General features: G+C 37.3%; 3 protein-coding genes across 5 annotated transcripts in view; 1 reads left to right on the top strand and 2 right to left on the bottom strand.

Annotated features, from left to right (window-relative positions):
- FIRRM (FIGNL1 interacting regulator of recombination and mitosis) overlaps positions 1 to 10,663 on the bottom strand; it is a 56,175-nt gene extending 45,512 nt beyond the window's left edge. Inside the window, exons 1-4 of one of the 2 annotated variants that reach the window (XM_070939190.1) lie at positions 10,472 to 10,663; positions 9,474 to 9,513; positions 2,536 to 2,624; positions 1,013 to 1,117 (exon numbers count right to left, since the gene is read on the bottom strand). In XM_070939190.1, coding sequence (XP_070795291.1) covers positions 1,013 to 1,117; positions 2,536 to 2,624; positions 9,474 to 9,513; positions 10,472 to 10,663 — 426 coding nt within the window. Of the gene's footprint in view, positions 1 to 1,012; positions 1,118 to 2,535; positions 2,625 to 3,174; positions 3,299 to 9,473; positions 9,514 to 10,471 lie in introns of those variants that run through there. The other variant, XM_070939191.1, reaches the window with a different exon arrangement.
- A 78-nt stretch (positions 10,664 to 10,741) lies between these two features.
- On the top strand, positions 10,742 to 12,510 carry METTL18 (methyltransferase 18, RPL3 N3(tau)-histidine). 2 transcript variants are annotated; one of them, XM_070939192.1, is made up of 2 exons: positions 10,742 to 10,850; positions 11,357 to 12,510. In XM_070939192.1, the coding sequence occupies exon 2, from the start codon at positions 11,360 to 11,362 to the stop codon at positions 12,416 to 12,418; it is 1,059 nt and encodes a 352-aa protein (XP_070795293.1). In that variant the 5' UTR covers positions 10,742 to 10,850; positions 11,357 to 11,359; the 3' UTR covers positions 12,419 to 12,510. The 2 variants fall into 2 exon arrangements, with proteins under 2 accessions (XP_070795293.1, XP_070795295.1); XM_070939194.1 differs by having other exon boundaries at positions 10,747 to 10,827.
- Positions 12,511 to 15,025: 2,515 nt separating this feature from the next.
- LOC139313747 (14 kDa phosphohistidine phosphatase-like) lies at positions 15,026 to 16,957 on the bottom strand. Its single transcript, XM_070939189.1, has 3 exons — positions 16,651 to 16,957; positions 15,631 to 15,755; positions 15,026 to 15,233 (listed from the first exon to the last, which is right to left on the bottom strand). The coding sequence occupies exons 1-3, from the start codon at positions 16,850 to 16,852 to the stop codon at positions 15,141 to 15,143; spliced, it is 420 nt and encodes a 139-aa protein (XP_070795290.1). The 5' UTR covers positions 16,853 to 16,957; the 3' UTR covers positions 15,026 to 15,140.
- Positions 16,958 to 21,657: the final 4,700 nt, after the last annotated feature.

Genomic DNA, 21,657 nt, shown 5'->3' with positions numbered 1-21,657 from the left:
GCAGCACTGAAGAGCCACAAATTTGTCAAATTTCAATCCCACAGGAGTCATGGATGCATTCTGTAATCTAAGCCCATTTGGGGTATCTTTATTCAAAAATTATTCCCTATTTATTTATTTATTTATTTATTTATTTATTTATTGGTTCGATTTATATGCCGTCCTTCTCTGGAGACTCAGGGCGGCTTACAATGCTTTTAAGCAATAGCCTTCATACTTTTGTATATACCTGCTTAGTAGGGCTTTCGGCCCCCCCAAGCGGTGTTCTTTTTTATACAAAGTCAGCTTATTGCCCCCACAATCCGGGTCCTCATTTTACCTACCTCGAAAGGATGGAAGGCTGAGTCAACCTTGAGCCTATGCACAGTTTCATTCAGTTAAAGGTTATAGACATGAAAGTTTTAGTGATTATATAGATTATATTTAGCAGTTATATATGGGGGGGGGGGGTTGTTACTGAAAAATTGGAAGATTACTCATCAATTATATTTATTTCAGTCTATAAAGATATTTACATCTGGTTATCTTCACAACATGAAAGCAAAATCTAGACTGTGGAAGTTTGGCATCACACTAGGAACTTGTGTCCATTTGTCTGGAATGGTATAGGATCTCCTGCCATGGGGAGGGGATTGGACTACAAGACCCACAAGGTTCCTTCCAACCCTATAATTCTATGTTTTATTTCAAAGCATACAGCATTAATGGTTCTCCTTATATTTTCAGCCTGGATGAGAATAGGCAGAAGCACGTCAAATATAAATAAAAATTTGCAGAAAATGTTTCAGCACATTTCGGTTTTTATTTTGCTAAAAATCAAGACAATTTTCAATTGACTTTTGGGAATACAGATGCCTTTTAAACAGCCACAGACACATTATATGCAACAAGAGAAAAGCAGCAACTGGTCATGTATTTTCAGTGGATTTACTTTTTGTAGGTATAAATTAGCTCCCAAAATCTTAAAATTATAGAAAAACAAGACATAGACAATTCTTCAAGCTAGATTTACCTGAAGATGGTTTCTCAATGTCATATTTAACTGTACATTCTTGTTTGTCAAACTTTTGGCTTCAGCGGATATTTCATATAATAAATGGTCAAATAATTCTATGGTCTGCTTGAACAAAAACAATCACAATTGAAACAATATTAACTGAAAGCAATAAATTAAATACATACAAAGCACTGTGATTTGTTATAAAATGGGATGACATTTACTACCCTTGATAGTTTTTAATAAATACAAGAGATATTCAAGGTATGCAGTGGTTATCAGCAAGGACACTCAAACAAAAAAAAAAAACCCTTCATATTAGCAGGCACTGAATTAAGATATCCTATTTAAGTTCTTCCAGAGGTTCTCTAGAAAGAAACTAAGATCTAAAGAGCATGAGCATTAGGGGACAGAAGTCCCATCTTTTCTTTTCTTGCAATGCAATAGCACAGTACTATAATAGAAGCTCCAAATTTCACACACAACTGGGCAGAGAATGAGGTGGGTCAAGAGGCCATAGGGGGACAGCTAGCAAAAACAAAACAAAACTCCAGTTGCATATGAATTATTATAGCCTTTTTAGATTTCAGTCAATACTTAGCTAAATTAAAATTTGTTGATTACACAATAACCTTTTATATTGTATATAGATATTTACATAGCCTTCTTTATTAAAGAAGCATATAGGTAATCATCCATCTATGACCATAATGGAGCCTGCCCATTACTGTTGCAAGTGGTGACAACCCCGCTTAACGGCCCTCACCTCTTGCTTTCTCTGATGCTGAACTTAAATGAATACATGGGTCTTTAAGCGAGTATGGGTACCTCATGACTGGAGCCATCCCTGGGAGGCCCACACCCAGCTGGATCCTTAAAGGAGGAAGACAAGCAACAAAAAAATTGCAAAGCCAAAAACAGTCCAGCAGGCGGAGGACCCAGTTAGATTAGTGTCTAGCACTGCATCCCAAGTCTTCTAAACAAGCCTCCATGCTTCGGCGATGAAGCCACACTTGTGGGCTGGGCCTCTACCCTGATTAGCTGGCCATAGGGAGACTGCAAACCTTTCCTGGCTCTTGCAAGGTTTTGAAGAAGCCAGCCACCTGCATAGGTCGATAGGCAAGAGCTTCCTAAAATCCCCTCCCTACCGATACACCAGAAACCCAGATTTCTTCAATAAAGAAAACAGAAAAAAAAGTAGGGAAGACAGACTCATTGATCTAAATGAAAGATTGTAAGTAGAGGACTATCAACATAGCCAGTAGTTATTAGAGCCAGTTTGTAGTAGTTAATGCACCAGGCTAGAAACAAGGAGACTATGAACCCTGTCTTAAGCACAAAGCCAGATGGATGACCTTGAGCTAGTCACTTTCTCTCAGCCCTACGAAGGAGGCAATGGCAAACCACTTCTGAAAAACTTTGCAAAAAAAACTTCAAAAACTTGTCCAGGAAGGCAAGATGGATTGAAAGGTGTGCGCACACATACACATAGTAGTTACTAATTCACACTTTTCAGCTCATAATATACAATATCATACCTTAGGGAATATTTTGGAGAAAAAAACTTTCTCCAATTCTGAAAGTTTTATGTGAGGTAGAAATCTCTCTGTCAGAATTCTTAAGATATCTGTAAATAAGTAAATTTAATAAAATCATAAATCCAAGGCTTAGATCTCAATGTGACATTTTACAGCTTTTAACCACAAATACTAAACAGATTTTTAACTAATATTATTACCAATATTTCCCGTTTGTGTTTAATTGGATGGCACGACAGGCTGGAAGAGAAAATAACCGACATATTTCCTAATAAATCAGTATCATTATTTACTGTAAATACTGTAAAAATCATTGCATTTTAGGACAGATCTGCTTTATTGTTGCTGCTATCTTTTAAGTTATGCTTTATTATTAATCGCTACAGTGATATATACTTTCTTTTTTCTGTTGCATTCTTTTCATTTTTAAGCACTTTTTATATATAGTTTTGTATATATTTGATTATAAGTATGTTTCTGTTTGGTCTCTTTTTTTCTAATAAGAGTGTATATTTTTTTTTAAAAAAAGGAGGAGTATGTTTCCTACTTGGGGCAAGTATGCCTGTGTAAGCCTCTGTTACAGTGGTGTATTTTCCTCCCCTTTTTTCTCATGCTGGCCATTCCCCTTCCTACACTGACCCAGAAGGTGCTCAGTAGTCTTCTGTATATGAGAGCAGAGTTTGTATGAATGTTGCAAGAGAGGTTCCCTTCTTGATCCAAGTGATGGAAGCTGTAGTTGTGATTCCATAGAGATTCCCCCCATAAGAAAAATCAACAGGCTCAGCAGGAAGTGTGATAACTTGTAAAAGCTCCTCCATTTGAAAATCCAACACTCTGAGACAAACTTTATGAAGTTTATTGCTGCCTAAGGTAAGTTTCCAGAAAAAGAAAATAATTTATAGGTGAGGAAGCCAAAATAATGAGAATGAAAAAAGACTGCAATTCTAAGCATCCCGATCCAGCAAAAAAGCAACATCTTTTCAGAAACCAGGGATACTGTAGTATGGAGCTGCAATCGTCTGAGAAATAAGTAATATTCTTCATGTATTAAGCAAAGTTCTAGATAACCATTTTATGCTTAGAATTTGAAATTATATTTAGAATTTGTCCTTTCCCCATACAGTAAATATAACTAATGTATTGCCAGAGAATACTTTTCTGAGGAGTCCTTGGTGCTCTCTGAACTTTTTTCCTGAAGACGCTGCATTACTCAAACAAGGGAACATCATCCGTGACTAGTACTGATGATGTTACCTAGTTTGGGTAATGAAACATCTGCAAGAAAACAATCAAACTCAGGGAACACTAAGAACCACTCATTTCAAACCTGACCTACAAAAATTCTCCTTTATTGAATATTTTGCTGCTGAAAAATCTTCCATTTTTTCTGAAACATTTAACTAGGAAGATCTAAAAAGCTAGTATAAATACATTTAGTTTCTTCAGTATCACTGACTGAAGGAAGCAAGAGATGGTTGACAGAATCAGTGCTGTGGAGTCGGAGTCGGAGTCGAGGAGTCGGAGTCGGAGGAAATTTTGGGTACCTGGAGTCGGAGTCGGCAAACAATGCACCGACTCCGACTCCGACTCCTACTAAATTTAGATTGGAATTTTAAAAAAAGCAAGTTTAAATGTCCCAATTCACAAAAAGTTATAATTAATGACTTCTCTACTGTAAGAATAAAGACCAATGCATGCAGTGCCTCACGTAACCGCAAAATGAACACGTTAAGTGACCGTGAAGAAGCATGCTTTTCATGTGCTTCACTATAAGGCACGCAACGCACAATTAGGAGTGGCAATACTTATACTTTCCATAGTGTTGTGTTCTGCTGTTACAGGGAACGCAGCGCCCATGGGTAACCTAGCCTCTCACTGATAAGGGATTAAGTAAATATGTTTTTTGCAGGACTAGAGACACTTGCATAAGTGAAGGGAATGGAGGGTCAATAGTTCAAGACTGAAGCTGTAAACCATTGGAAAAACTGCTGTCATTCAGCTAAGGCTATAAAAACTTGTAAACTCTGATTGTTAGCTTAAACTTTAAACATGACTATGGGATTCTACTAGGGAAATCATGTTTTATAATAAATGCCCCTTCCTGGATCCTCCCACTGCCCTATCTTCAGCAGCAGATCAGCACACAAAAAGGAGAAGGCAGCAGCTTCTGCCCAACTACCTGTTTTGCTCAGTGCTCTTTTGCTTGCTTGGAAAGACTGCAGATTTTTCCCCCCCTAGCTATACTGAAAAACGAAAGAGAAAGTAAAGCAGGCTGTTGGTTTTGCATGTTAGAAAATTAGGCAGGCAGATTTCTTTTCTTTTTCCTCACCAAAAAAGGTAGGTGCAAACAACGGGAAATTTAGGGAAAAAAGGAGATTTTAAAACACAAAAGAAAAAAAGCTCTATTTAACTAGGGAATTGTAATAATTGAGATACTATTAATTGTATATTGTGTTGAAAGCAGAAATGGTTAAGTTGTGGTTTGGAGGAATATATGGGGGAAATTATTTGGTTTATTATTATTGGTAAATATAATTAATTGATTTGTAAGAAATTGGATTGCATGGAAATAATTGGAATATTCATGTTCATATTGATTAATATACAAAAAAGGTAGTTATATAACTAATTGATTTATATTAAAATGTTGAATTCATATTAAACAACTGTAATATTACATAATTAACCAATGTGAGGATGGATATAAAAATAGATGACAATGGGAAGGGGTATAATATAGAATAGAAGGGAAAAATTGAATTTGATTAAGATTAGAGATGAGGATGAAGGGTAATATTGGTTTTTTACAAAAATAGATGAGGAATAAATATGGCAAAAAGGAAATATAGAAATTGTAAATTTAATTGAAATGACTAAACACTGTTTAAATTTATGAACCGGCCAAATACTCTGTTCAAAGAAAATACATTGTATGTTTGTATGTGTGTTTCTAATTATTGTTATTTATTCATATTTGTTCTCTTTTATTCTTTAAAGTTTAACAATTCATTCTTTATCTTAATATCTTTATATTTGTTTGGGGTTGGCTTTCTTCCCTTTCATCTTTTTTATTGTACAGCAATCTTTCTCCTCAAACCTACCACCTCTCTCTTTTCTTTCCTTCTTACTTTCTCTTCCTCACCCTCTTCTTCTCCTCCCTACTTCCTCTTCCTTTCTACTTCTCCTCCTCTCTTCCTCCCTCTCTTACCCTCACTCCTACTCTAATTTCCCTTCCCTTCCTTCATCCCTCTCTATTGCTGTATCCTTTTATGTATATGGACTACTCAGAGGGCTGAAAAAGTTATTTCTGACTGGTCCTCTCCCTTTTGACCAGTCCTCGAACTTACGACTGTCCTCACATTTTACGTTTTTGCCCTATCTTGTCACCATGGTGAAGAGAAGCAGTTGTGAAATGAGTGACATGGTTGTTAAAAATGCTGCACGGGCATAAATGTGAGGATGGTCATAAGTGTGAGGACCAGTCAAAAGTGCGAGGACCTGTCAGAAATGACTTTTTTCAGCCCTCTATACACATAGCCATGGCCACCCGGTCACATGACCAGCTAGCCACACCCACCCAGTCACATAACCTCCAAGCCATGCCCACAAAATAAGCCACGCCCACAGAACCGGTAGTAAAAAAATTTAGAACCCACCCCTGGTTGGGGGTCACCACAACATGAGGAACTGTATTAAAGGGTCGCGGCATTAGGAAGGTTGAGAACCACTGGCTTAGAAGAACTTGGTGGAACAGCTTCTTGGATTCAACTGTAAGTGTTTATATTGTATAGGACAAATCATGTCTAGGTTTAGTGCTGGGATATATAGCTTATTTGTTTGTATAAAGCCATGTACGTACAACTTACAAGACTGTGTATGTTGATATTAAAAATCTAATTATATGCCAGTTAGTATAACATATTTTATATTTTAGGGAAAGAGGCATCCTAAACAATGGCAAAAAGACTGCTAACAACAAACACAACAAAGTCTACTGTTTATGAGCACTTTGCATTATCAAGTGATGGAAAACATTACGTGTGCCAATGTATTAGAAAAGATGATGATGGTGAAAAACAATGTGATGCAAAAATTAGCAGTTTCAGTGGGCCTGATAAAAATGCACCTACAAGAGCATCAAATTTGAAAAGACACTTACAGCGTTTTCATCCCAAAGTGTTAGAAGCCGTGAATGAGAAAGATAGCAATGAAAACATTGCATCTACTTCTGTGACAAAAAACGTTCAGAAATCTACTGGAGAACAATCACAAATAAGAAAATTCTTTATATCTGACAAAGTTACCATAAGGATGACACCAGAAAAATTCAAACACCACATTATTGAAATGGTAGTAAAGAATAGTGTACCACTATCCTTCTTTTCACAGACAGCCTTTTTAGGCCTAAATGGAGAAATGGCAAAAAAACTTGGTGTTTCTCTGGAAAGAGAAAGTATAAGGAAACTTATAATTGAGGAGGCCAAATGTAAAAAGGAAGAACTACAGAAAGTTATGAAAGGACGTTTTGTCTTCCTTAAAATGGATGCATGCACACGTCACAGAGTCAATTATTTCGCTATTAATGTTAGATTTGTGGATGAAAATAACAAAACAATAACACGGACCCTCGGAGTAAAGGACACTCAGGCACATCACACCAGTGATTACCTTCAGAAGTTAGTGGAGGGTGTTCTAGAAGATTTTGAAATTAAAAAGGAACAGATTTTATGTGTTGTGACAGATAACGCTTCTAACATGTTGAGCACAATTGAGAAGATGAAGGCAGATGAAGAAGGTATCAAACAGATATTAGACTTAGAGGAAGACAGCTCTGCAAGTATTAGAGAAAGTTTAGAAACTGAAGAGAATGCTGACATTTTTTTAGACAACTTTGTTGAAGAAGCATTGAAGCTTGCTACTATTCATCATATGCGATGTGCTGTTCATACACTGCAACTTGCCATAAGAGATGGATTAAAAGATCACCATGCAGCTACATTAATTGGCAAATTACGGCAAGTAACTGTTGCAGCCAGGGCCCCAAAAACAGATGCAATTTTGAAAAGACGTGCAGGAAAAGGAGCCATTTTGGATCAAACAACTCGCTGGGGAAGCACTTATTTAATGGTGAAGCGTTTGCTTGAACTTAAAGACTTCATAGAAGAAATGGACAATGAAAATCTTGCATTAACTGCAAGCCAGTGGACACAAACAAAAGAGCTGGAGAACCTTCTTTCTCACCCCTTCACTGTCACCAAGAGGTTGCAATGTGATGATCTAACCCCGGGTAAATTCCTCTTGGAATGGAAGAGCCTGTTATATCGCCTGAACAAAAATGGAGGGTTAATAGCTGAGGGCATTGCATCTTCAATGATGAAAAGAGAGTCTTTTGCTGGAAAATGAAATCTTGTTAGCGGCTATTTATGTCGACCCAATGAGCCGACTTTTATTGAACAGTAAACAGATTGCTACTGGGAAAAAGGCCCTCTATGATGTAGCAGTTCGCATGAAGGGATTACGACCTGAAATACCTCCACAGGAGGATGGAGTTCTTTTAAGAAATAGTGGTAACTCAGAATCATCTTCTTCAAACGAAGAATTAGACTTTGATTCCTTCTTAGACAAAATGGAAGTTGCTAAAGGAAAGCGACGTCGCATAAGCGTTACAGAACCAGTAAATGTCCAAATAAAAAAATTCCAACAGGAGTTTTATAAAGCACTAAAAGAAGTTGAAAAGTATGATCGCTTATCAAAACTTACTGTTGAAGAAGCCATCCTTGTTTATCCAGAGATCGTTAGTGATGTGGCCAGAATAGTTACTGCAATGCCACCCACCCAAGTCAGTGTCGAAAGATTATTTTCAGCCCTAAAAATAATAAAGTCTGACTTAAGAGCCTCTATGAAAGAGGATCTGGCAGAGGCAATTCTCTTCCTTAGAACTCTACATTGAATTGATTTGCATTTGCTAAGCCTATAACTACATTTCAAGATTAATATAAACCATTTCTAGGTTTTACAGATTTTGTTTTTGGTTCATATAGATAAGCTTTGTTTTTGTTCTAAAACAACCAAATAATGTGGTTTGTATTTTTGAACTGGTAAAGTTCCTGTTCCTGATGTTTATGCCTGCTGCTACTATCCAGCAACTTGATTAATTAAATTAATAAAAAAAAATTAATAAAACTTTGTTGTTTTCATTGTGTTTGTCTTTTGCTTAAACTGTTCAATACAGTAGACTGTTGGCTTCCCAGCCAGTAGTCCTGTGGTAATGACATGTATGTTGCCTTTCTTTCCTTCAAGGAATGTATAAAATACATTCGCATATTAATACAGAGGAGTCGGAGTCGGGGAGTCGGAGTCGGAGTCGGAAGTACAAAAAACTGAGGAGTCGGAGTCGGAGTCGGAGTCGGAACATTTATCTCCCGACTCCACAGCTCTGGACAGAATAGTTTGGTTTGGTTGGTGGCTCTAAGCGCTCATATTTAGATGCTCATTTGAGAAATTCTGAATTTCTATAACCAGGGTGATTCCAGAAAAAGCCTTGCTGACATAAATATAACAGTGTCCACAGAGCAGATGGCAGGTGAGATATACCTCCTGGGAGATACAAAGATAGAAAAGCAACAGCTTTGGTCTGCTTGCCTTGCCCAGATTTTATGTCATCCATAGCTTGGAACCACCAAAATGTTATGATGAATTATGATTGACCTGAGACAATTTTGCAGAACCTCCAGAACACAATGATTTGATCTGGGTTCAAAATAAACCTATTTATTTTTATTATTTATTTACTTACTTACTTACTTACTTACTTACTTACTTACTTACTTATTTATAAATACAAAATAAACCTGCTTTGTGCATATTCATAGAATTTAATAAATACAAACAATAAAGGAATTAAGCATACTTTAAAAGTCTGTACAGTAACTACTTACATATATGCTCAATCCCACTGTCAGTTGCCTGATATAAAGAGTACAAATATTAAGAAAAATAGCATGTTCATATCTTAAAATAAATAAAAATAATAAATAAATAAATAAAAATAAAGTTGAACTTTATCAACATCTGAGCACACTCATTTAATTCACAATATATACTAATGGTTCGGCTTTCAACTAAACAACAGTACAGCTTAAGGCTTAAGCTATACTGGCTACACCAATTGAGATTACTACTTCCAAATAAAAATGTCTGTTGCTTGGAGAGCAAAGGATGTATATCAACACAAAGAACTGAAACGCCAGGATCCTCCAGGCCTAGAGAGGAGGAATCAGTTTTGATTTAAAAATCAGACAGAATTTGTCATTGCAACCAACTGAAAAATGAAACCATATGTTTTGTTGGCAGTTTAAACGGTGGTAAAAGTATTTGGTTCCTCCAAATTAACACAAAACTACTAAACTCTACAGTTATGGGTAATTCAAATAAATTTGGCAATAATTACTCATATTATCTTAATAACTATTATCAATTATTTTCTGATTACTCTTATCTGTAAAAATATTCTAGAATATTTGCATTTTGGCAGTTCATCTTAAAATAATGTATAGGTTTCTTTTTCATTTTCCAAAGCCGCTGTCTTTGGAAAAGGAACGAAAAACAAACTCAAGAAATATACATATTTAAGCCTCAGGATGCTGCGTTTGAGAAACGGCTGAGCGGAAGGCTTTACCTACGTTTCCTACGGTCAGTTTTCATTTCCCACACTTAGAGCGCTTCCTTTCTAGCCACCCCCCCCCCCTTAGCCCGCTGCGAGCAATTTGACTGGCTTGCAAGCAGACATACGGAAAGGGCCCAGACCACCACTGACCATCACAAACGCCGGCAGAAGGATAACCTTACGACAAATTGAAGGAAGGGGAGGGGGCACCTTTCCTTTTCCCATTCCCAATTGCCCCCGCGCCTCGGCTACTGCAATTGAGAAGGATATGAAAAGGCGCGGCAGGGCGGCGGAGAGCTGGCGACGGCACGCCTCTGGATCCCAGCCCTCCACCTCCGACAACAGCGCCATCTCCTCAGGCTCGGCCTGAGACATGCCGCTCATGTATCCGTATCTGCCGCCAGAAGCGAAGGTCCTCCTCCTCCGCTCAGCGCGATTCCCATCAAACACCGCGGGGATCATAGAGCTAGGATCTAGGGCGGGCTAGTCCTGCGATGGAGCCGCTCTGGAAAGCCTTTGGAAAACGAGACTCCCGCCTGGGCCACGTGGGCTTTCGCTTGTTCAGCCGCCGGCTTGCCTTGTGGACGGGCTTCCCTGCCGTGGGCTAGAGGCTTCCTCCTCCTCCCGTGCGAGGTTTAGTCTTCACGAGGTTGTGGGGGAAAGGATTCTGTATTGTGTGGGAATTAGGCTGCTCCTGGAAGGAAAAACGTGTGTGTGTGTGTGTGTGTCGGGGGGATTGCAAAATGAAGGTAGTACTTGGCAGGGAAGTACTTGGGTGTGTCAGATTTGGTTATGCTGTGTTCCTTTTGCTCTTGGAAACGCTGTGAAAAAGATTCTTGAAACTGGTTTAGATTTGGGGACAAATTAATTTTGCCTCAAATCTGGCATCTTTTTTCCTGGACAACAAAGATTCCTGTCTCTCTGGGATTCCTTTCAACACTCGAATGCATAATCAGAGAAACCACAGGATGGTGTAGCATTTATGAGTATTGTTAAGAAACATATATATACTGTATACATTTGTAAGGATATTAGAAATAATGGAAACTATAACAAGTAAGCTTTGTACATTTCTTTTTAAGTACAACCAAAATCAGTGTGTTTGCATATTAATACTGCAGACATAAACTTATTTTTTTCTGTTTATTTCTCAAGACAATGGAATTTCAGTTCAACTTCTCTGTGGACAAAATAGCAGAAAACAGAACAGATATTGCTGAAAATGAAAAGCTACAGCAGGAAACGGTCCTATTGAATAATCAAGAAAACAGCAATAAGATTACTTCAGAAGAAAATAAATTAAACTATTTATCTGGAACCATTGCTAATATATCAGACCACAGTACTTTGAATGCAAGACCTGATACAAGTTTATTGAAACAGTCCTGTCCCAAATCTGCCAAGGTGCATGATATTCCTAAAGATGTCAGTAAAGTCCTTGAGAACAAAACTATTGGAACTTTACCAGGCATTAGTCATGCAAATATTTATGTGGTGGAGACTGCACTCCCAGGAAACTCTGTCAAAGAAAACATTATGTCTAACACTTCTTCTCAATCTGACCTCATTACAGGTGTCTATGAGGGAGGTTTAAAGATTTGGGAATGCACTTTTGATCTCCTGGATTATTTATCAGAAACAGATATTCAGTTTGCACAGAAGTCAGTTTTGGACCTTGGGTGTGGAGCTGGACTGCTAGGAATAGTTGCATTAAAAAGAAATGCCAAAGAAGTTCATTTTCAAGATTATAACAGTTCAGTAATTGAAGGAATCACCATGCCGAACATACTGGCTAATTCTCAAAATGATGATGGTGAGGAAGATACCCAGCTTCAACTAAATCAATCTAGGAAAAAATATTCCATCCAAGATTTTCTCTCTAAATGCAAGTTTTTTTCTGGGGAATGGTCAGAATTTACTACATTTATTTTAAATAACACCAAACCTTTAATAAAATACGATCTCATACTTACATCAGAAACTATTTATAATCCTAATTACTATGAAGCTTTCCATGATGCACTTTCAAGTTTATTGGCAAGAAAGGGCACCATATTTTTAGCTAGCAAAGCACATTATTTTGGGTGTGGAGGAGGGGTCCACCTTTTTACAAGTTTCATAGAAAAGAAGGATGTATTTAAATCTCAAGTGGTTAAAGTTATTGAGAAGGGGCTCAATCGTTTCATTATTGAACTGACATTTAAGAATTCCTGTTAAAATGCTAACATGCATATTATTAGATATGTATTTTCTGTTATCAGAGGTGTTGTAATAAATTACTACTACATCTGACTTTACTTACACCAAAACTTACTATGTTTTCTCCTTGTCTCTGAATTATTTATAATTATTTGTGCAGGGTATGTACCACATAAGCATAATTTTAGCTTGATTTTGTCTAGCAGTCATTTCCCATAAATGTCTAAGACTGCATTATTTATGGACCTAGTTTGATATCACAATTGTTATTTCCTCGTCTAATTTATCTTAAGAGTGATACTACATGTACAATATCTTTCCCTCTAATACATCAATCACTTAACAAAATTATCTCAATTTTTACTGGCATAAAGATCCATCTAATCTAAGGCAGCTGCTTCAAAAGCAAAATAGGAACAGCAATGTTTATATTTTAAAAATTCTAAATTCATTGTACATGCCATCTCTGAGATGAACATGTTTATGCTTGTAGGAAGTTAGCACCCACCCCTTTCCTGGAAAAATGAAATATTTTAGGAAATATTAAAAAGGCAGAATATTGTTTCCCTGGATGAGAAATGGAGAAGCATGTTTTAAAGACAAAGCAGCTCCCACCTTCCTGCCTCCCCCCTTTTGTCAAGGGGCCAGAGGCAGAAACTCAATCTTTTGTCAATGGACCATCATCTGCAACACAATGGGACCCAACTAGGACAGAAACTCACCACATGGCACCTGGGAAGATTACATCAGCCAGCAAGGCTAGCTAAGACCCCCACCCCCTGGGAGTCTGACAACCAATCAGGATACTCTTTCGGGGCCCCAGGAAGTTCAAAGCCAGAGAGAGCATAAAACTCGGGGACTCACAGCATCACTGCCCTTTTTCTGTTCAGGAACTCAAGTCATGTGATCCTGTCCACCATTAAACCATCTTTCCAAGCAGTCTCCATGTTTCCAGTGTCTTTTTCCCCACTTGGAGCTGAACCCAGAAGGATATTTCTTCCAATATGGTGAAATATGTGTTTATTTTCTAATTAATTGGGTAGATATCAGAATAACAAACCAGTCAATTCAGCCCTTGTATTTAATTACTGAGAAAATTGGGTTCAATAAATCATATCTTAATTAACCATGGGCAAAACCTTTTTCCTTGGGCAGTTTTTTTTACCTCCATCGGTATCATTTTTGTTGATTGATCGATTCTTGGAAACAATATGGATAAATCCATGCATTTTCTTGGCCAAATTTTCAGAAATGCTTCATCCCGGACAAGGCTGAGTGTGACTGGCTCAAAGTCACTCTGTTGCCTACTACATCTAATTCAGGATTAGAATTCAAGTGACCCTATTTTTAGTTGAGATATCAAATTATAAACTCTCTTGCTTACAATTTTCTCCTTACCGCTAGAAACCTGCAACCATATTTTCATTATATTCTTTCCAGATGTTTCCCTAGCCACTTTTAATTTTTTTGAAGCTCCTGATACTTTCCTCTGATCTTCAATTTTTCTGTCTCTTGCTTTTCTTATTAGTCTAAATTCATAAGAAGTAGCTTATGAAGCATGCTTACCTTTCCCTTTTCAAACAATTCACAGCAGTAAAACCAAGCAGGTTTATGCGTACTAGCAATTGGATGTTACCATACATTCCCATTTTTTTGGTTCAGATACCAAATGAAGAATCACAGTAAAAATTGTACTTCAGCAGAATTTAATTCAAGGTTGATTGAAATACTGAAGTAGATCTAATTCTTACATGGTTGATGTGTCTTGTCGTGCATAGGGATTAAAATGTGATGTTTTATGAAACCTTAGTTGTACAGAATTATACTGTGATTATGTGTGCATTGAACCTCAAGTCGTCAATGACTTTTCAGTCTAGCATGTATTGTGAATCCAAGCCATGTGGTTATCTTTATGGTACAAGTACAAATCCATAAAACTACATTGAGTAAATTGTAATGAAACATGTTATCAAAACACAACCTATATCTTAATATTTTTAACTATTTAAATACTTTAAAATTGTTCTGGGATTGGATAACAAAGAGAATTATGTCATGTAATTGCCCACAGAATTTTTATCCAGAATCTGCAGTTGCCAGTGTGTCAATGGCACCTAAATGGCTCACAGCCCCCCTTCTAAATTAAAATATTAATAAATTGTCATATTATATATGATTTTGGTTTTCCAAAATGAGATTCTAAAATTGCATTATTTTAGAAAAGGAGTACCTGAAAAAGATGTAGATCCCTAATTTAGAGCCTGGAAATGCAAATATTGGGCATGATATTATTCCAGATATTTTTCATACTGAAAAATAGTTTTAATACTGAAACTGGATGAATTATCAAAGATCATGTGTTCATTCTGGCTTTGACTTGGCAGTTTATCAACAAAAATGCAAATATTTACCAATGTTCAGGAAGTCCTCAAAATAAAGCTTGATTTGAATGAAACTTTATTTCTTAAAAATGTTTAAAGAGGGCTTCCATTATTGCAGGGTCCAAAATTATCTTTATGGCGATGTAAACTGGAAGTAAAGTATGGATTTAAAAAATACACATGCTATCAACAAGATGTGAAGACGTGATAAAACTCCAAGTTATTTAAAGCATGAACCAAGCCATTCATATCCTATTTTTTATTCAGTATACGCTAAATACACTGATTGTATTTCCTCATGGGAACTTAGAATTAAATGTGTATTATCTTGAAAAGATATTTATATTAGATTATACAATTTATTTCTTGTCATCTGACCAGCTAATTTCATAATCTTTATAAGTTCTCTTCAGTATTTCAACAGTCACAGAGTGATCAGCTTTACCATATCCCTGTAAGAAGAAAAATTTCTAGTGTCATGGAATTGTAGAATAAAAGGATGGGAAAAGACACTCATAATATTTTAGTCCATTCTGCTATAGCTATTGAGCATGATTATTTCCAAATAGACTTATTCCTAATAGAACCTGCACAAAGTAGACAAATTATGATAAAATAACAACTCTTGCAATCAGCATAATTAGAAATGTGTGAACACAATAAAAGTTCCACAAGCAATGGTTTAACATGAAATATGGTACATATTGAGGATAGCTGAGAATTACAGGAACCTCATCCCCAAATCTATTACTATTCCTTCTCATGAATTAATATTTATAAACACTACCGTAATCTTAATATGCAAATTATATCACCAATATTTGGGCAGCATATGTAAGCAGCACTTACTGTAGAAAGACCAAATACACGGATTTTCTTGTCTTTGCTGTTATGATCAATTTTTCCTCCTCCAAGACACTTGCATACAAAACCTAGCTTTTCCATTTCAGGGTTTACTTTTTCAAATATGTGATCTGTAATAAAAAATAGAAGCTAAGCAGAACATTAACAGTATACTATAAAGACAAAACACAAGGATCTGTGAAATGTAAACATTGTAGGAACTATAAAAACTCTACCTTGCCTTAACTATAGTATTCATATCATTCAAGCAATTTTGAAGATATTTATTTTATGTCTGGAAAGGATTATTATAAACAAATATAGATTCTCTTCATCTTGTAGATGCCAAAATGAAGAAATGCCAAAGCTGAACGCTAAAAACCAGTTTGAGAACAGTTTATTTTTTTGGCTTTCTGTCTACAAACAAAATAGAATGATAGAATAATTAAGAATGTAAGTGGCTTGTTTGTAAAAAGGAAAATACCAACCTTTCTACTTAAAGTTTTGTGGAAAAGGAAAGCATGACAGTGAGTCTAAAGCATCATAATCATTTAGATTTATTATATTATAATTCAAATAAGAGAACAACATGCTTTTCTCATCCAGATTTCAAATGCAAAAATTTAACAGGGCACAGCTGAAACAAGTTATTTCAACATGCTGGATTCACACAGTATGCAAACTCAAGATTCAACAGTGGTCTATTCAATTGTTACCTGTTACTAAATCATAAGGGGGGTGGGGGGAGAACCCACAAACCATACTTAAAAGGAAAGCAAATGGAACATTATGGTGGAACTAGGCTTGGATGTCCCAGCGAAATCTGACAGCGGATCTAACCCAGGTTAAACCCGCTGAACTAATATTCTCTAATGAGACCACTCATTAGTCATACATGTAACTTTTCTTTTTCTCTAGTGCTATTCCGGCTTCTTAATTTCACGCTGAACGGTGCTGACTTCACATATATTTTTTTTCATTGTTAAGCCAATGTCTGAGTCCGGTCCAGCTGGCAGCTCCACTCACTGTGGAACTCGGCGTCCGCAGTGCCCCTCACGATGTCGCGGTGTTCATCAGCCCCCCGCTGCACCCGCACCAGGATATATTTGAAAGTGCCATCGGGATCCAGCTCCACTTCAGGCACCGAGCTCAGCTGTCCTCCGGCCGCCATTATCCAGCTTCGCGGACTGGAGCAGAGAGCGCGCCGAAATGCAGAAAGAGAAAGCATCGACGTATTTTCGGCGTCGCGTCGAGCCTCTCCAATGTAAAAAGTGGCCTGGATCGCCAGCCGCAAGCGCTCATTGGCTCGTACTGGTTGTGGTCGAGGGGCGAATTGGCCGCACGAATGCGCGAGTGGAACGGGACTCTTCCAAAAGGGGAGAAAGCTGCGACGAGCCTCTTTACTGGAATCACCCACGCACAAGCACATCCCTCCCCCCCACCCCCACTCCTACGAAGACCACAATTTCAGGGTAGAGAACGGATATTCTTCAATCTCGATCAGTGGAACAAAAGGTGCTTAATATGGAATACTAACCGCATCTATAATAATAATAACAGAATAACAGAGTTGAAAGGGACCTTGTAGGTCATCTAGCCAACTCCTCGTAAAAATCTATCTAAAGATAGTTTTCTATTTAAAATACATTAATTCAGTTTATTCAGCATGAAATGGAGCTTACTTATATAGCATGAGGCTGTATATTCCACAATATTTACATTTTTGGTAAACTCATTCAATGAATCCAAGCTCTGCAAGCTAAATAGGAAACCTTCATTTTGTTTGCAAATAATAATATTAAAGATTCTAACTAACCACCAAGAATGAGTCCTTACATTTAAAGAGCACCTGTCATTTCAGATCCATCATGGCAGTGCCTGTTAGCAGGCATCCACTCACCTACTGCCTGCCATGTCCCTCACCTTGTTGTGTCACTGCCACATCACCAGCTGTCCCATTAAAGTGAATGGGACTGTTGGTGAGTCAACAGCGGGTCAGAGGAGGAGCCACTGCGGGACAGAGATGACGGTTGCTCTTTAAAACATATGATTTAAATCGAGTTGATTTAAATCAAGTCTTTTTACTAGTGATTTAAATCATGCTTGAGTAATCTTTTCGGCACCAAGTGCTGAAACGAGTGCACTGGAACCCGGAAGAGAGCAACTGGCTGGTGCATATGCAGGCAGTGGCCATCTGTTCTGGGTTCTGGCACGCGCATGCGTGCCAGCCAGCTAGTCCAGTGCACATGTGCAACGGCCAGCCCTCTTCCGGGTTCTGGCATGCACATTTGCACCAGCCAGCTAGTCTTCATGCATATGCGTGCCAGAACCTGGACAAGAACAGCTGGCATGCATGCCTGCGCACCGGCCAACTATTCTCTTCTGGGTTCTGCCACACGCATGCACAAAGACTAGCTGGCTGGTGTGCATACGCACGCTGGAACCCGGAGGAGCAGATGGCGATGGCACGTGTGCCCACAGAGAGGCTCTGTGTGCCACCTCTGGCACATGTGCCATAGGTTCACCATCACAGATTTAAATTGTGATTTAAATCGACTTGATTTAAATCAAATCCACCCTGGGATTAACCGAATTAACTAGTACACACATTACACACTATAGGGGTGCATGTTAGTCTATAGAAGCCCCAGATCAGTTTGATAGTATCCTGTAATACCAACAAATTTGGTTAGAAGATAGAAGCATTTATCAGATACCCCTCAATTCACCAGCTGCATGAAGGGGGTTGACTGAAGCAGGAATTAAATTTATACAGAGGAGGAAGTGGGGAGTAAAAACAGAGTAGAGAGGTTTTGTAGATGAAGGTCAAGTAAGTAGACCAAAAGAAGTTTGTAAATCAATTGTAATGTAAAAATCTGTTGTGTTTATTCAAACCTAAAACAGACTGCAGCCTAATCTGGTTCTGATGCTCATCAAAAGTGAACTGTGTACTGTATACTTTTGTATTCCAAACCTGAATACTCCAATAATTTACTGGAGTATTTACTGGAGTAAATTACTCCAAATTGGGTAAAAGCAATTTTTCTTTAGGTATAGGTAGTCCTCAACTTATAACCACAATTGAGCCCAAAATTTCTGTTGCTAAGTGATACACTTGTTAAGTGAGTTTTGTCCCATTTTACAACCTTTCTTGTCCCAGTTGTTAAGTGAATTACTGCAGTTGTTAAGTTAGTAACGTTAAGTGAATCTGGCTTCCCCATTGACTTTATTTATTTATTTATTTATTTGATTAATATGCCGCCCTTCTCCGGAGACTCAGGGCAGCTTACAATACGTTAAGCAATAGCCTTCATACTTTTGTATATACCTGCTTAGTTGGGCTTTTTGCCCCCCCCCCCCGCGGTGTTCTTTTTTATACAAAGTCATCTTATTGCCCCCACAATCCGGGTCCTCATTTTACCTACCTTGGAAGGATGGAAGGCTGAATCAGCCTTGAGCCTGGTGAGATTTAAATCGTAGTAATTGCAGGCAGCTGGCTGCTAAGTGCTAATTAACAGCACTTTAGTCCGCTGCGCCACCAAGGCTTTTGTAAGACTTGTAAGTCTTTTAACAAGACTTTGCTTGTTAAAAGGTTGCAAAAGGGAATCACATAACCCTGGGACACTGCAACCTCATAAATATGAGTCAGTTGCCAAGTGTCTGAATTTTGATCACAAGGAAGGCCATGGGGATTCTACAGTGGCCATAAATGTGAACAATGATCATAAGTCATTTTTTTCAGTGCCATTGTAACTTTGAACAGTCACTAAATGAACTGTTGTAAGTCAAGGACTTCCTTTACTGACACACAAAGTAATTTGAAATGTATTTGAATATAAGTAGCTTGGGTTGGTAGTTGGGCTGTTGCTCTGTGCTCCAAACTTGGCAATTTGGTTGCAAATGTTTTGTCACCATTTGAGGAGACATTGTCAGTGCGCTTTGAATTGAGCTCATTTGTCAGAGCACTGGCCTTTAAATACCTTTTTAGTACTAGGTTTTTTTTAGTATGGATGTTGTTTGTTCAGCTACTTCTGAGTCATGATCTGGTTTCGGTCTGTTTGAATGGCTGGTTGTTGTTATTGAGACATGGTCTGATTTCTTATGAGCTGATGGATTGTGATTATTGTTATTGCGGTGCCTGTTTGTTCGTTTTAAATGCTATCTTCGGAATCACGGTTGATGCAGTTCTTTCGATCTCAGCAATTGATAAACTGGATCGATGTCACATCAGATCATGACTCAAAAGTAGCCGAACAAACAACATCCATACTAATTTGCGTCACATAAAAAGGCATTTAAAGGCCAGTGCTCTGACAGACGAGTACAATTCAAAGCACACTGACTATGTCTCCTTGAATGGTGACAAAACGTTTGCAACCAAATTGCCGAGCTCGGAGCTCAAACCAACAGCCCAACACAAAGTAATTTCCCAATCACAACAGGGAAATTTAAATAAGGACTTTCTGATTTTATACCTGATTGGTATAAAAGACTTTCTGATAAGGGGTTTTTGATAATGAAAGAAAATGGGAAGCATTGGCGTACACTATTCTAAGACAGACTTTATGTATCGCTTCCTGAAACTTTGCTAAACCTCAGGATTTGGATCTTAAACTAATGCTGTCTATTATCTGACCATTCACTAGCTTCATTTCTTTTCCCCATTTCCGAAGGTACCATTACAATATATTTGCAATGACTGACAGGGAATGATGTTTGAAAATATATAGAAATGAAACTTTGAAACAGAAATTATATCTCCAAGCGCCACCTATATAAGATTTGAAATAGCCCAAACTACTACTACTTGGAGTTAACTTTTTTTTTTTTTAATTAAGCTACTTCTGACTTCTGCATTAAAAGCTAGTCACATAATATGTAATAGTGGCCACTGGAAGCTTTTGGAAAAGGAGCTGGATTTGTACCAGTTCAGAATTCCTATTTATATAAAAAGTTTTGGACAGCCCTTTTATGTCTCTGTTTTATTGCACTAATACTCCTAAATTTATGTGAATAGGGTTTCAGTATTCCTGGATTAGAAAGGACTGGGCAAACCATTCATTTATAGATTGGTCTTTTTTAATTTACTGTTCTGATTGGTATCTTTGTTGATTAGACCCAAGAGATCTGTTCTTTGCTCAACAGGATATCTAAAAGAACTTTCATTCAAAGGAAAGGAAATACTAATGGATCATAAGCTGGAAGACTGTTCACTTGATTGCTTATTCACTGACGGCTCTTGGAGATAAAGTTGCTACAGCTGCAATTTCCCCAGCGATGATTCAATAGGTATACATGCATGCATACAGCGCACTTCAAAATTGTGATGAAACAAAGTATTGTTGGGCTTTTTGAAATAATTATATTTTATTTCAAGAGATATAAAGTAGTATGACAATTTTATGAAAAAAATGGTGAAAATTTACTCTTTTGATTACTTGTCAAGATTATAAAGTATCATTTTAGAGAAAGGGTTGAATAATAGAAACCTGAAAATAGGCCTAAACAAATAAGAGAGTGAAAGTTAGCATTTTGAAGTAAAAAGGGAAGGGTTAGTCTTATTCTGGTCTTATTATTTAATAGAGAATATTATTTGTGGGAATTGTAAAGGTTGCCATTCCACTATAGTTCTGTTAAAACACATTACCATATATCTACAGCTAAACTTTAACATCAGTCACAGATAATGTGGTATATTGTAGTTGAAGGTGCTTGATTGAGGTTAAAATAAGACCTTTTTTAAACAATGTTTTATAGATTTGCTTGTAGATGAGGGAAGGGCTATGGGATGAAAAGGTATCAATTTAATCTTGTAGGGGATGAAGAGTTAAAATTTCAGGTATGTTTATTACAGTCTTTGACCAGCCTTTACAAATTCAAATTTATGTATTACATCCCTGAGGCCAGATATTGAATAATAGACACATTATATACTTCTATATATAAGTATATATGACCATAAGTATAATAGGATTAACTAAACATGCAATCTTTTGTTGGTATGAGGGTATTCGACATATCATACTCTGACCT

Source organism: Pituophis catenifer, unplaced genomic scaffold, assembly GCF_029215685.1.
Source record: "Pituophis catenifer annectens isolate HBS135680 unplaced genomic scaffold, rPitCat1.0.hap2 SCAF_3, whole genome shotgun sequence".
NCBI classification, from domain to species: domain Eukaryota; kingdom Metazoa; phylum Chordata; class Lepidosauria; order Squamata; family Colubridae; genus Pituophis; species Pituophis catenifer.
Note: the sequence above shows the minus strand (reverse complement) of the source record. Positions and strands in the feature narration are given on the sequence as shown.